A 17,361-nucleotide genomic window follows, 5' to 3' on the forward strand; every position below is an offset into this window, starting at 1 on the left:
TTATAGCATAAAGGAGATAAGAAAATAGTTGGCCTGTTAGTCTGTAGGCACGCCTGTGTACTCAAAAGACGCCAAAGGTTGACTTTGGTGTAAACATATGCTCCCATGACAATTTCCCGTCCGGTATTTCACTCGTGGCAGATTGGGCGGCCAATTGGCTTTGCAAGATGTATAAATACGCAGTATCGTCCAATCAGATGCAATGCATAATGTAGTTAATATGCCATGTTATCTACATGTTCATGATCCAGTCAAACATGTCGTCGAGGGTCTTGTATGATGCCTATCGTGATTTCCTTGATAGAGGTTTGCTGCTCACAAAGAAGCTATTAAACCAAGAGCACCAAGTAGTGAAGTTGAAATCATTTCTACGTAAATTTTACGGACTCCATCACGAGTTGGTTGACCGTTACGGAATATCTGTTAAACAGATGACAACGGATATGTTCAAATTGTCGTAACTACAATATCGTTACTTTTCACCCGAATGTGACCTACCGAATTAGACATATCACCGGGTTTGTACTTACATTAGCAACACAACAAGTGCCACATGTGGAGCAAGATCTGCTTACCCTTCCAGAGCACCTGAGATCCCTCCCAGTTTTTAGTGGGGTTCGTGTTGCTCAGTCTTTGGTTTTCTATGTTGTTTTGTGTACTTTTGTGTGTCTGTTTGCCTTTTTCTTTTTTGGCCATGGCGTTGTCAGTTTGTTTTCGATTTATTAGTTTGAATGTCCCTTTGATATCCTTCGCCTCTCTTTTCCAAGGTTAAATGTCCACAACTATCTGCCTATTTGCTCGTGGTAATTCAACATTTTTTTCCCGGTCAGGCTTAATAACCAAAGTTTTTGGATTATTTGTTAATTTATTATCGTCGTCAATATGCAAGAAATGTATGCCATGAACATGAATAAATAAAGGCAATAGTAGTATACCGCTGTTCATACAAAAGAATTTTACAATCTCATCAACAGAGATGACAATTATTTTTTTTTCTTCTGATAAACAGTATTCATTTTTTGTTGACTTTTAGTAAATGGTGGGCTATCGTATGCATGCATAACAGGAGACATTTACACTGTCGGCACACTCGGGCTCGCTTCTTTTGGGGTTTGTGATTGTTACCTTGATTTGTCTCTCCTTTATCGATTTACAAGATTAAAACACCAGAGAACTGAGTTTGACTAAATATGGCAATTATCAGAATATCGAACAATCTAATAACGTTATTACAAACAACTTCACGGTATAGTATTTATGGTTTAATTTTTTAAAATAAGAAAATGTGGTATGATTGCCAATAAGACAACCTTCAACCAGAAACCTAATGTTCTAATTCATATCGCCGTGCCCCTTCGTATCTCTTACCGTCAATGTTTTTGTTACTGTTCCATGTATGTTGTTATTTTTAAGCACATGTCCGAAACTGTGAAAAGCAGATAGAAGGAAAGTTGTATTAATTCGACCTATCATTTAAGAAATATTCACATAATATATGCCAGTTTCGGGAAATAATGTATAACTCCAATTCCACTTTTTTTACAAAAAAAATAACCAATTACTTTCACTTAATTTAATACTGCATTTTTTTAATATTATGTTAGAGACAACGACATTTATAGGTTATAGACAATATAAAAATATTAGTACATTGTTATTTTGTTGTATGTTGTCATATATATCTGCATGATGATTGTCATATAAATCGCTGATGGTATCAGTATGTACAGTGTCTATTATCTTAGTCAATACATGCTGAAACTTTCCTATGAGGCCATTTTATGCATTAAATACATTAATGTATTTTACATTGAAGTAACATCCCAAAGTAAATTGAGTCTAGACATCCGTAAATCAATGAAGGCCACTAAATATCTTGAACTATATCATGCTTAAATTATATCAAGAACAATGAACGACAAAATGGATACTTTGATAACATACATTTGTATATTGACTGCAACCATTGATGGCTTTTTGTTTTAACTAGGAAACATTATCCACAATGATTAACACAGAACATTTTTTTTTATAAATATACTGATTACCCATCTGGATAAATCCGTTTAAAACTTACATTCTTAAAATGAATCCGATTTGTTAAAATTCAATAAAAGCAATGCATCTAAGCCTTAAAACAATAAATTATCTAAATTGAGTTTGATCATAAAAAAATTGTGTGTAAATCGTACTAATATTCTTTCAATGAAACTTTTAAAATAGTTAAATATTGAACTGTTGACAAAGGAATAGGTCTCGCCTGTATGAATTTTTATCGAAAATTCAAATGTTGAAATTAAAATGGCAATCGTTGACATGTAAACTATACAAAACACTCAAGGCCAATCTAACATGATTGAAGGTGCATGGCCAAATATTCGCCCTGGAAATACGATATACTATACTTGTACAACTACAGACAAAATATCATTGACTTAATTAACATAAGTGGTTCATCTTAAACTAACCTAATCACTACAATTTACATGAAAACTAGGCAAAAAATTCAAAGTCAATAGACAACGACTGAGGGGCAGAACCATTTAATCCAAATGGAAATGATATCTAAAAATGCTGATATGACTATAAGACTAAGAAGATGTGGTATGATTGTCAATGAGACAACTCTCCACAAGAGACCAAATAACATAGAAGCATACCAAATATCATTGAACTACCATTAACGGTTCACCTTAAACTGACTTAATCACAAACTTTTGTATCTAACCTCAACAAAATTTTCAAGGGCGATAGAGCATGACTGATGGAGCAAAACCAAATAATCGCCTTGGAAATAATATGTGTCAATGCCTATACCAATAATACTAAATATCATTGCCTTACATTCAGTGGTTCCCCTAAAATGACCTAATCACAAACTTTAACAAACCGTCGTCGTCGACTACGGAAACTGCACATCTGAGTCTCGTCCCACTACTGCGTAGAGGTGATCCAAGAAATCAATACTTCAAATTAAAATATTTTTTGTTGTAGTATTAGGAATAACTGAACTCATATATCTTGGGTTTCTTGAGTATATATAGTCCAATACAAAAACGTAAATCTTTGTTCATTTCTCAAATTCATCACGTTCCTTTTCCAATTAAGTTGACAACAAATAATATCTTACTCATTACAAACAACATTATGTATATTCACACGCCAGATATCAAATGCAAATTGCTTTTCGGATGACACTATGACACGAAATTTTTGACTTATTACTGGTAAGCTGGTATACCCTGAGGAGATATAGACACGCGTTTTTAAATGCGTGATTCTTCAATTGAACATACTGGGTAGATATAGACACGCGTTTTTAAATGCGTTTTTAAATGCGTGATTCTTCAATTGAACATACTGGGTTGGTCAATCGTTGTCGTTCCTCCAGTTCCCTGAATCGCATAGTTGAATTACTGTTTATATTATTTTCGGTATTTTGCACGATTTCATTTCGTCTATTTTTAGACGTCTGCATACGACATTTTCTTTTCCATTGACAAACCCCAATCATTCCAATAAATAAATAATATGAAAGAAAAATAACAAGAACTAAAATAGAATTTTTACGAATTTATGGTATCGTTTCAGCTCCGAAACATTTTGAAAGAACAATGGAGTCATTCTCCCTTAAATATACAAGCTCACTTAAATACCCAGAAATGCAAATGGTGTTATTTGTTGCAATTATTTATATCTTATTCAATTGTTAACTGTATCAAGTTTTTTTTCGAAAATCGTAAATATTTTGACTGGCAAATTATTTTTATTCGTTATAAGTTCTACTCAACAGGTTATGATTGCGAATGATTAAACCTATAAATAAAGGCAACAGTAGTATACCGCTGTTCGAAAACTCATAAATCGATAGAGATAAAAACAAATCCGGGTTACAAACTAAAACTGAGGGAAACGCATCAAATATAAGAGAACAACGACACAACAAAAACACAATATTAAAATGTAACACACACAGAAACGAACTATAATATAACAATGGCCATTTTCCTGACTTGGTACAGGACATTTTAAGAAAAAAATGGTGGGTTGAACCTGGTTTTGTGGCATGCCAAACCTCCCGCTTTTATGGCAACGTCAATCACAACACCAAAACGACAACATCACATGACAGGACCACAATACAAATAAATGGGAGAACATATAGGACAAAGAAACACACGAATAATAGCTAACAAAAGGTACTAGGCTTAAAATTCAATATGCCAGACGTGCGTCTCGTCCACACAAATAAATTATAAGCCTAGTATCTTTGATGATTGTTTTATATTAAAACAATAATGGCCTTACCAAATAAATCTAATTATAATCGGAATGTCCAAAGATCTGATATGACTGCTTTATTAAAACAATAATGGCCTTACCAAATAAATCTAATTATAATCGGAATGTCCAAAAATCTGATATGACTGCTTTATTAAAACAATAATGGCCTTACCAAATAAATCTAATTATAATCGGAATGTCCAAAAATCTGATATGACTGCTTTATTAAAACAATAATGGCCTTACCAAATAAATCTAATTATAATCGGAATGTCCAGAGATCTGATATGACTGCTTTATATTAAAACAATAATGGCCTTACCAAATAAATCTAATTATAATCGGAATGTCCAAAGATCTGATATGACTGCTTTATATTAAAACAATAATGGCCTTACCAAATAAATCTAATTATAATCGGAATGTCCAAAGATCTGATATGACTGCTTTATTTGATCAGAGTTAAGATCATTCTTAAATATGTTTAGAGAATTTTAGAGAAGATAACACATGGTCAATAAATAACCATTAGAAGATGAAAACTAGAATGTTATGACAAATAACTAGGACAGACAACTTAAAGACTAACAATTTGGTTCTTGTCTTTATAAAGTTTCCAGTGTGATATTCTAACCAGTAAGACATAATCATATAATTTAGCTAGCTTTTGCTGAAATCCATTTTCGGTGTCAGATTATAAAATGATTTCATTTGCACCAAAAAAACCTGGAATTATCTCGTAATCTGATCAAATAGAATCTGCGTTATCGTTCGTGATGCTAGTTAGATCATTTATACAAATTGTGAAAAGGCTAGAATAAAATTAGTTTTTGCTTTAAATAAACAGGTATAGATCTGTCTAAAAGTTCCAAGCATGCACACAACCTTTTGTCATCAGATTTTAGGTAGTTAACATTTTGCATTTGAAAAAAAGAATGTAATCAACAATATATTTACGTTTTATGTATAATATTATAATGCAAATTTGGTCAAAATTAGTATTAGAATGCTGAGAAAGATAAATATCAGGAAATTCCCTGGACATCACAGACAAAGAGACCATAACAATATCGCCACAATATTCGTGAAAAAATTACAAATGTTACAAGCTGTACCGTTTTTATCTTTTTTTTTTTATTTATTATGTTGTTATTTAACCTTTCTGTCACCATATATTTATTGTTTCCACAAGTATTTCGGTTAGTTGTTTTTGTGCTCACACTTCTGTGTTTTCTAAACACTTATTTCAATATTACTAAACCATATAACTTATCGTACTTATTTGGCCTTTTTAATTATTTTGATTCGAGCGGTACTGATGACTCTTTTGTAGACGAAACACGCGTCTGGCTTAAATAATCTTAAGCCTGATATATATTACGAGTTCATTTATTATCATGTCCGGTCATTATTGAGAATCCGATGCTTCTTGGTGAGAGAGTGCAACGGTCTCAGCATGTTGAGAACCATTGCAACAACTCTTCGGGGGTTCATAGGTGGCCTATTGAAAAACTAAATTTCTCTCCCTATTGAATTAACTAATATATCATATTTTGCAATCGTCAGTCAACATTACCGCCTGTCGTGTTCAAAACCGTTCTATTATATCTATTGTTAACAGTTTGGACTTGAACATGAATGAAATACTTGCCACAGAGCGTAAAGCAAACAACAATCAATCAATAAAATTCAAATTAAGTTTCAGATCCGAAAGTAACATAAAAACGAACAATGTTAACAACCCTAGAATTTTACCTTTATTTAGTCTGAGTAATCACAGTTCGCTAATAAAGCCTGGGAGGCATAGGAAAAAGCTCAATAGCTCTGAAAAACTTGAGCTGCTGTCCTGATGTGAACGACTGTATCAACATTGTTCACTTTACATTAAAGAAGTTGAATTGAATTATTTTTGTTTTAAGTGTCCTCTTTATAATACCTTTATTTCAAAAGTTTTCAAAACACGAGAAACATCAATCTCGAAAGCCTTTTTATCTGGATCTATACAAAAGAAGATTAAGTGTTTAATACAGTACTTAGTCTGGTATGAAAAGAATCTTTTATTTGAGACAGGAAAAAGTGATACACATTAAATTTGTACTTGTTCTCGCTTCTCCTGATATTTTCCGTCTTCAAAATTCTCATTTAATAACCAGTATGAATGTTTTCTTGCATGTGATTTTTGTTTGAATATTGTATTGATTTGTATTTTATATAATCTCAATGGGCCCTTTAATTTGGAAAATATAATTTTGAATTAGATTTTTTTTATCGCGAGTCTTCCTAGGAAATGTTTTCAAGATCTATGTAACGTACAAAATAATAATAATACTTTATTCCAAAATCAAGTACATCTTATAGGATATATACAATGTTGACAAATTAATTGTACATGCATCATTGTTATATCATGATATGCATATAATACATAGAAATAATAAGATAGAAACGCAATAGCGTTTCTGTTTTATTCTTTCATATCTAGTATATTCATAGCATAAATCAAACAAATGTACTAAAATAAAAGTGTTAACTCCTTGCAAAGATGACCATTGATAATGTTGGTTTTACTTTTATAAACAATACGTAAAGGCGTTGACGATTATTTTACTGGACCTAAATAAGGGTTGCAACTCCATCAGACGAAGTTCACCTTTAAAGTTTTTTTTTTCTGTATTAATATAACTATTTAGTTTAATATATTTAAAAGTTAATATATTTGACTTCCCTTGCTTTTGCAGACGATCTAATGAAGTAAAATGCAAAATGACACATGTCGCATGTACTGTAACAAGTATAAGACGGTTTATCTTACTACCAAGTGATCGGTACTGATTTTAACGGACGTAAATGTACATGGACACTCTAGCCCAGAAACTAGTGTTCCGTAAAACCACCAAAGGGTAAGCAGATGATGGTTCTAACTAGTTTCGCTGAACTAATTAGAGCAATTATATTTGGTCCTCACAGCATTATGTCATCAACTTCTTATTTTATTTTGCCTTGATATTTTTTTCTGATTCGAGTGTCTCTGCTGATTCTTTTCTAGACGAAACGTTCGTCTGGCGTACATAATTTTAATGTGGTTATCTATTTGATGAGTTTATTTATATTGTAAACCAAATAATTTACAGTCTGTTTGACTTTCAGGCTTAACCGTAATTTGGAGACCGATATTCAGGAAACACGTGCCATACAAACTATACTAGTATCTTTTTACAGCTGTTCCAAATAAACACGGAAAGGGTATATATATCAAATTACAATTTAATGACACAGTAAAGCTTTAGACAGGTACATATGTATAAAAGAGCTCTTCTTCAAAAATGAAATGATAAGTTATAACCTCGTCAGTTTAATTCTCTGTACAGTCGACCAATGAAATAATGTTCATACTACAGCATCTACCAATAATATGTCTTGTTTTAAGCGGACAGATATGTGTCGTTACCAGCTCATGTAATGCTAAGCTGGGTAAGTTATATGTGTCTTGAGCAGCTTATGTAGTTCTAATATGGGTAAGTTATATCTGTCGTGAGCAGCTTATGTAGTTCTAAGCTTAGTAAGTTATATGTGCCTTGAGCAGCTTATGTAGTTCTAAGCTGGGTAAATTATATGTGTCTTGAGCAGCTTATGTAGTTCTAAGCTGGATAATTTATATATGCCTTGAGCAGCATATGTAGTTCTAAGCTAAGTTTTATGTATCGTAATTAGCTAATGTATCTCTAAGCTTGGTAAGTAATATCTGTCGTGAGCAGTTCGTGTAGCTGTAAGCTTGGTAAGTTATATGTGTCGTCAGTAGCTCGTGTTGCTGTAAGCTTGGTTAATTATATGAATTGGGAGCAGCTTATGTAGCTCAAAGCTTGATAAGTCATATGTGTCGTGAGCAGTCCATGTAGCTCTAAGCTTGGTAAGTTATATGTCACATGAGCAGCTCGTGTTCCTTTTAGCTTGGTTATTTATATGATTCGTGAGCAGCCCATGTAGCGGTAAGCTTGCTTAGGGTATAACGGGTTTAAAGTATTGCGTTTTATAATAAAATAACCTATAGTTTTCATGATGGATTTATATCATTAGTTTTAATCTTATATTTCAAAGTGCAAGTAATATATGTATTCTTAATTACTAGACTGTGCAAGATATAGTCTAGCAAAACAAAAGAAATTGAAGTTTTAAGGTAAAGAAATATCACTTTTGAAAGCATAAACGTAAATATTATTTAACAAATCAAATACGAATGTTGACTATTCTGATCTTTGAACATTTGTTTCAATATTTGCAGAAAACTCACTGTTTGATGACCTTATTGGAATGATGTTAAAGTTGAAAGGAACAGGTACTAATGATTTAATTCATATATTTTGGTCATATCCCCCTCTCCTTGTCTTTTTCCTTATCATGTCTGATATGCCTTATTCGTATATCAAACACCGAATTCTGATTTGGTTCATCTTTTTCATAATCTCTTTTTCGACGTTTGTTTTCAAAAAATGCCATTTAATATCAAAAATGATACTAATCGCTATTAATAAGTTGCATATAATTTGAGAAAATAAACGATTATTCGTGCTGAGTAAAAAGCATTTAGCAGATTTAGTGTTTATCTGTAAAGGAAATCAGACGAATGTATTCTTAGGATAATAACTATACAAGACAACTTTATACTCCTTTAAAAGACCATATCAAAATAAAAATAATAATTGTTGTAATCTAATTTCAGGGCATGGAGGACAAGGAAATATATCGACTAAAAAAGATACACCTGCTTTCACAGCATACAGGAATACTCAACAAACTCTATCGTCCAATGCTATTGTAAAGTTTGATAAGCTATGGACAAATAATTTGAATGCTTACGACGTTACTACAGGTGTCTTTACTGCTTCAATGCCTGGTCTTTACCACTTCTCAGCAGTTGTTATGTCAGTAGATGGTAAATCACTGTTTCTCCATTTATGGCACAATGATACAACGACCGCTGGAAGTTATACGAAAGGCGATGGTTATAAAACTGGTACCTTTGATGTTGTGCTGAATTTAAAGAAAGGTGATCGCATCTATATAAGGTGTAAAAGTCATGACGGTCAAAAAATCTTTAGTAATGATCATAACTACAGTACCTTCTCTGGATATCTTATTGCTAAATAAAACCTTACAAAGTATTTATTTTGTTTTATTGTATTGAAAAGCCAAAAATAATCATCAAATTAACTAGGCTTATAATTCGCCCGATTTTTGGTATGGTTCGTCTTATTCATGTTTTAGTTTTCTATGTGATTTAGGTTTTTGTTGTTTTCATTTCGTCAGGGTTGCTTTTTGGCCATAGTATTGTCGGTTTTTATAAGATTTATGATTTGTGAATGCTCCTTTGGTTTCTTCTCCTTTTTTAACGATTCGTCTACATAAGACTGATCAGTGGCGCTTAAATCTAAAACATTTAAAACCAATGATTCTGAAAATTTGTACCAGATACGTCAAAATCATATATATGCTTTTGTGTAGAGAAACCTTAACGTATCGAATTATCGAATTATTTCAAGGCAGAATAAAAAGAATACTAATAGATTAAATTCAGAAACTATTTTTGGGAGACTCTTTAGATAAGGGACTTTCCGATTTGAATTTTCCTTGGAGTTCGGTATTTTTGTTATTTTACTTCTTTTTTTTTTTTTTTTTTTTTTTTTTTTTTTGTATGACATTGACAATACACTTGAAGTCTATTGGAGAATAAAGGTTTGGACCACGATTTCTAACTCTAACGTCGGATAGGGCTCCATTTCACGAACGGACGTCGATTAGAGATCAGTCATAGATAAACTATCTGTTTTCACAGGTCCTGTACTATATCTCAAGTTAACATGATTTAATTAGATTCAGTTTGTTTAATGAAGGTTTTGTTTTCATTCTCTAATTTTTTACATCTTTGTTGCCATGAGAATAACTGGTACCGCTTTCAGAATAAATCGTATTATCATGAGTAAACGAAGATGTACAAGGAACACTTTCGGTCAACGGTGCATCAAGTAAAAAACAAAACGTAACCAAATAGATGTCACCACACGTTCGCAAAGAACAATTATTTATAACTACATTGCGTAACTAGCTTTAAACGCCATAAGGTAAAACAAACTGTCAAAATATAAAAGAATCATAAAATCACTTTCAAAGCTTTGGAGAAGCGTTTACAATATATTTGACTTAACCAAATTTTTAATGTACCATCCCAAAGCCAGAGATTTGCAGTCAAGTTGTTTACGTTTGTTGTTATAAGACATTTTTATTTTTCCCTTGGTGCTTTTAATTTTATGCGGTTTTAGGTTTTCTTTCTTTGATTGTTTCACACCTTGTTATATATGTGGCTGTTGTAGCTTTATATACGATATAAGCTTTGTTCATTGTCGAGACTTTTTACTAACCTACAGTCGTTTAGGTCCTTATTTTTCATTGGATAGTTGTCTCAGTGGGCATCATACTACATCTCCTTGATTTTAATGTTTACATCCTATGCAAACAAACATCATGGTTAAAACAAAAACGTCAGAATATTGTGGTATCTAGAGTTGAAAAGGTTGACTGATTCAGGTAGTATTCCAAGTAACTATTTAATGGACTTTTTTTTTTTTAAATACGGGTTACATATCAATGAGACATCCATTTTACGGTACAAATACTAGTAAAAAAAATAATCAACAGTTTCAGTTTCAACAATAAATACGATAAAACGTTAGGTGGTTTTTTTTAAATATTTTTTCGTCAGCTATTTAGAAATTAGACATAATGTTATTAGAACCTCAAACTACATACAACGCTGTTAGAAAATTGCAATAGTGTGAAATTGTCTCTTTCGTTCTTCAAAAGTCACAAAATATATATGTAAATTCCACATGAAACCTTCTCTATGTTCTTCCAGCTGTTACAGTGAGTGAATCTTACATGTAATATCAAGTTACCATTTATTATTTTCTAAAGCTATGTTGTCACACTTATTTTAGTTCAGAGCATTATATTTATCCATGAATGACACTGAATTTAAAATTATAGAGATTCAAACCAAAATAGTAGATGACTCTGGAGTGTCTTCAAACTTTATCAGTAAATTATGTTTCCAAAAGCTGTTCATAAATTATTACAGCATAAAGGCGGAAGGAAAATAAATGACATGTTTGCCTGTGGGCATCCCCTGTGTACTCAAAACACTGTAAAGTTTAACTTAACTGGTAAAAAAAATATATTCATACCATTGGCAATCATACCACATCTCCTTATATTTATACAAAATGAAATTTCAATCGTTGCATATTGGCTTTGCATGATGTATACATACGCAGTATTCTCCAATCAAACTCAATGTATAATGAAGTGAGAGTGCCATGCTCTCTACACGTTCATGATTCCTTCAAACAACTCTTTATCTTATATCTCATTTCCAATTACTGACTACAGATGTCGTAATATTTTAAAGTCAATTTATTTGTTGTTGTTCCATGTCCGTTGTTATTTTCAAGCACGTTGACAGAACTTTGTAAAGCAGGATAGAAGGAAAGTTTATAATTCGCCCTCACATTTCAGAAATTATCTTTAACTTAGCGATCTGATACATGAATTTTCACATAGTATATACTAGTTTTGATGGATAAAAAAATTGTCTGATTCAACCTATTTCTACGAGAGAAAACTCTTACCGATTATTTTCATTAAATCAAATACGCCTATTCTTTTAATATCATGTTAGGGACAACGATATTGATAGATTACAGACACATAAGAATATTATTACATGTTAATAGTGAACAAAAAGGTAAATCATGATACACCGAGGAACAAGTGATTAGTATGCTGGAGTTGCTTATTGACAACGTATTTGTTGAATTTGGTGGTAGACTTTATCAACAAATTGTTGGCATTTCTATGGGAACCAACTGTGCGCCTCTCCTTGCTGACCTCTTCTTATTTTCGTATGAGTCGGAGTGAGTTCCTTCAGACACTTGTCAAAAACAAAATGATTTAAGAACCAAATCATTTAATTTCACATTCAGATATGCTGATGATGTTCTTTCCATTAACAATTTAAACTTTTCTGATTGGGTTCCATTAATATATCCTTCAGAACTAGAAATTCAAGAAACAACTTTTATACTTATATCTCGAATTTGACATAAGCGGTCATCTCAGTACCAGAATCTATGACAAACGAGACGATTTTAATTTTGAAATTAAAAATTTTCCCCACCTTAGCAGCATACCAACTTCACCTGCAATTTGGATATGCATTTCCCAACTCATTCGGTATTCAAGAGCTTGCAGCTGCTACTCAGACTTTATAAAACGTCACCAGTGTCTGGGCATAAAAGTCGATGAACCAGGGTTATGTCAAAGAACGTCTCGTTTTTTTACGAAAAAAAAAGTCCATCGGACGATACCAAGATCTTGTTCCGTATCAACTTCACACATAATACATGATGGTCTTAAAGTATAGATTCTAGGAACTGACGTTGTTCATCATCTTAATTACGTGTTAAAGTGATCTTTTTATTTGTCTTTGTATATTTTTAACCTTTACTGTTTTTGGTAATATCCTTTTCGTGTGGCTCGGTATTTACACATTCCGCCATTGTGTTATTGTGCTATGGTCATTTTTGGTATTAATGTCTTTCATTTTTGTTCAAGTGCTTTTTCTATAGAGTATCTGCATGTCAATTTGTTTTTCTTTGTTGACATAGTTCTTTGTTTTTATAGGGATTAAAATTATAACACAATGTTGACTGCTGTACCCGAATTTTGACATTTTTATCTATTATGTCTGTTTGGTTTGCTCAAACATTGTTGTCAATATAATGGAATTCTATGTGACTGTCATACAAGTGAGAGGTTTAGCTAGCTATAAAACTAGGTTTAGTCCATCATTTTCTACATAAGGAAATGCCCGTACCAAGTCGAGAATATGACAACTGTTTTCCATTCGTTTGATGTGTTTGACCTTTTGATTTAGAAATTTGTAAAGGGACTTTCCAGTTTGAATTTTCGTTGGACTTCAGTATTTTTGTTATTTTACTTTTAACACATTTGGACACATTATCATAACCCTGATTCAATAGGCCTATGCTCTAACTCCCAAAAACCGCCGCGTTAAAGAAAGAGAAGCTGCAAATACTAGTGTTAAAGTCTTCGATTTAAACTGATTGATCCCAAGATCACCTTTACTCAAGCCTTTGGCATAAAAGATTGAGAAAATTAAAAATATTAAAATCATTACTACTATGATATAAAAATTTAAGCTTTGTGGGTCTCATTTTTTGGAGAATACAACCAGTCTTTGTTCTGGTGCAACACTGACATTCAATTTGAAGTCTATTAGAGAATTAAAATTTGTTGACCTCGATTTGAACCTGTTACGTCAGAATAGACTGCGATTTCAAGAAACAGACATCGATTAGAGACCGTTCATCGATCAATCTAACGTATTATAATATGTAACAAACTGCTTCCTCATGTTCCAGTCCTCTATCTCAAGTAAAGATAAATAAGCTAAGTTTATAAAAATAAGAAGATGTGGTATGATTGCAAAGTAGACAACCCTCCACCAGAGATCAAAAGACATAGAAGTTTACAACTATAGGTAACCGTACGGCCTTCAACAAAGAGCAAAACGCATACCGTATAGTAACCTATAAACGGCCCCGAAAGAACAAATGTCAAACAATGCAAACGAGAAAACTAACGGCCTGATTTATATATAAAAAATATCGAAAATAAATATGATATACAGCAACAAATGACAACTACCGAATTACAGGCTCCTGCTTTAGTACAGGCCCATATATAATGTGACAGGGTTAAAATAGTTTGTTGACACAAAACCCTCATTAACCTGGGACATTGATGTAACATCACAACATAAGAACAAACTATAAAAATCAGTTGAAAATGGCTAAACTCATCAGATCGATACAAAGCAGAAAAACATTTAACAAAAACACAGAGTGAACGTGGCAGGGTTTTTATACATCCCACAACTAAAAAAGATACTACGTTCAAATCTGAGAGTACTCACAGTTACTAGCAGCTAGTTCAAAGCAAATAACAATCAATAAACATATCATACGTCTAAGACTAAAATATCAATCAGTACACATCCAACATCCAATTTATTTAATGTAAGGACTTCATTAACAGTCTGAGAACGACATGAGCTTGTGCAATGCCAAGATATAGGTATCGACAGATTGTAGAACCATGAATGTGCACGTGAATATAAAAATTCCAATTAGTTTGTTTTTAATTTAGTCTGTTTTGTGAACGTTTTGTTCTCATCAGCCAGATTTTTTAAGTCTTTGTTTCCATGAGAATAAACGGTTCTGCTTTCAGAGTATATTGTTATGATTATTGATAAACGGATATGTACAGTGAACACTTTCGGTCAACGGCTTATCAAATAAACAATAAAACTCAACCAAAATAGATATCTGCGGGTTACCACGCGTCCTAAACGCCATAAGTCACAGAAAACTGACAACTGATATCAACAAAACGTTACATTACTGTCAAAGGCTGAGCGTTTACAAACATATTTGCTAACGCCACATTTTCAATGTGCCAGTCCCGAGTCAGGTGTAGTCAAGTGGTTGTCGTTAATTGTTATCTGACATATCTATTTGCTTAACGTTGTTAGCTAATTTGAGACCTTTCGATTTTACTTTTAATTGTTTCAAATTTTGTAATATATGTGCCTGTTGTAGCTTTCTATATGGTATGGATTTTGCCAATGGTCAAAGGCCGTATAATGACCTGTAGATGAAACAATCATTGATTCTTTCCTTGCGTTCGAAGCTTTCTTCAATATTTACCTTAATCGGGAACGCCAAAACCTAAGCATAAAAAATTCAGGGATGTGTAAACAGGAAGAAACTCTAGGAGCTATATGACCAAAAAGGACCTGGACAGAATAGTCAATGTATCTAAGATTAACTTTCCTTGGGGAAATTGGAACCTTCGTTTCGTGATACTGAATTTATCTACTGGGAATTTCAAATAAGAAAGTTATATATCATTCTAGTACGTACCACTAACTTCTTAGCTGATAATACTCTCGGAAACAAACAGTTAACCAGCAGCGGTATCGACCAAGTTCTGTTACATGAAAAAAAAAACACTTTATCAATGGCGTGCTTACGACGCGTTTTTCTGTATTAACCTTCATCAAGGACACTCAAACACAAACATTTAACAGCCAGTGATGTGTAAATACGATATGTATAATCTATATGTATGACAAAACTGGACCTTCATATAATAGGCGATTTTATCTTAGGTCAAGTTTCCTTGAGGGAGTTTGAACCTTAGATTCTTAATAATAAATGCAGTTCTTTACTTTATTTTCTATGTTGGGTAGTTGTCTCAGTGGGATTGATGCGACAACTCCATATTTTATGTTCACATCTTACGCAAACAATCATCGTGGTTAGATGACTCTAAAACACTAACAAACGTATATGTTTTGGTATTTAGAATAAAACATCTTTGGGAACACATTCTGTGAATTATACGTAGCAACGGTTTAATATACTTTTTTTTATAGATATAGGATATATATCAATGAAACAGCAACCTAACGACACACATAAAAAATAAAGTTCACAGAACAGTCTTCATCAATACAACGTTATCTGAATAAACTCATCATAGATACCAGTATAGAAATTTTGTATTAGCGCCAGACGCGCGTAAACAACCTGTTGCTGGGTGTCTACTAATAGACGTTTTTACTATCTGCTTTCCGAAATATGATATACTGTTGTAAGGACCTCACAGTAAACACAGGACACAATTTTAATAAAGATTATAAATATTTTAGAAGATTGCACCAGTGTGAAGGAGTAGATGAAGTTGGATATGTCTTTTTAAAAAGTCAAAAAAATATAAATTGTTAATAAAACTTTTTCTATATTCTTCAAGCTGTGACATTGCGTGAATCATACATCAGGTTACCATTTTTCATTTTCGAAAGCTATGCTGTCACGCATATATCGATATTTAAAAAATAACATTTGTCTTTTATTGACAATGAATCTTCAATTACAGAAGTTTGAAACAAAATATGAGAAGGTAACTCTGATAACTTGTTTGCAAGAAATAAAAGAAAAAGAGTTCTTGTTAAAAATATACATAGAAATGAAGATTGCTTTTCAGAAAAAACTTATCTGATTCAATGTGTAATCAACCAACAAAATTTCTGTATTTTTGAGATAAGAAATAATAAAATCTTTTATATATTCTAATTTAAATGAAAGGTCTAACAATAAGCATATTTGGCATTAAAATCAGAAAATTCAGAGAACTCTTCAGATTGCGAAATATTCATCCTCTGACAGAACGGATGTTGTCATGATAAAGAGCATTTTCAAATGTTCTTGTGTGTATTTTTTCAGTTCCACTGATCTAAGTAATAGGAAGAGGGTAACAACAAGGTTAACCCCGTCTTAAATTCATTTGCCTGTCCAAAGTCCGGATCCTCGTCAGTGGTTGTCTTATGTCATACTTAAATATTTTTGTAATTTGATGGCAGATCTTTGGTACTTCTTTGCTATTCATTCACAACCATGTATAGACTCGGTACGATTTAGAGTTGACATATTGTTTGGACACCTTTTTGAGGACTACATGATATATATTGTCGATAGTGTTATTTTTTTTCACAATGCAAACTTAACTTTACTTGTGGGGGTGTATATGTGAGCCAAAATTTGTTCCTGTGCAAAAAGTTCCAGTGGAACTAATATCACAGGAAATATGTTCTGGGAGAACTTTTTTCACAAATGATTTCTATATAATTTGTTCCATCTCTATAAAATAAGTTCCACACTTTACCTGGTGAAATAAGTACCGGGTTGGTGAAATTTGTTCCTTACCTGGTGAAATAAGTTCCGGGTTTATGAGATTTGTTCCTTTTCTGGTGAAATAGGTTCTGGGTTTGTGAGATTTGTTCCTCACCTGGTGAAATAAGTTCCTTGTCTGTGAAATATGTTCCACTGGTTAAACAAGTTATCTTATATACTGAGCATTTGTCATCAGTGAGTTTAAAGT

The 17,361-nt window shown here is 32.5% G+C and overlaps 2 protein-coding genes across 2 annotated transcripts in view; both read left to right on the plus strand.

Moving 5' to 3' along the window:
• LOC127719347 (complement C1q tumor necrosis factor-related protein 6-like) overlaps nt 1-17,361 on the plus strand; it is a 42,953-nt gene that overhangs the window by 14,334 nt on the left and 11,258 nt on the right. The window lies entirely within an intron of this gene.
• LOC127719344 (complement C1q-like protein 3) lies at nt 7,610-9,443 on the plus strand. The gene is made up of 3 exons (XM_052225413.1): nt 7,610-7,755; nt 8,564-8,617; nt 9,002-9,443. Exons 1-3 carry the CDS (start codon nt 7,668-7,670, stop codon nt 9,427-9,429), a joined length of 570 nt encoding a protein of 189 aa, XP_052081373.1. The 5' UTR covers nt 7,610-7,667; the 3' UTR covers nt 9,430-9,443.

This window comes from Mytilus californianus, unplaced genomic scaffold, assembly GCF_021869535.1.
Source record: "Mytilus californianus isolate M0D057914Y unplaced genomic scaffold, xbMytCali1.0.p SCAF_11, whole genome shotgun sequence".
Taxonomy (NCBI): domain Eukaryota; kingdom Metazoa; phylum Mollusca; class Bivalvia; order Mytilida; family Mytilidae; genus Mytilus; species Mytilus californianus.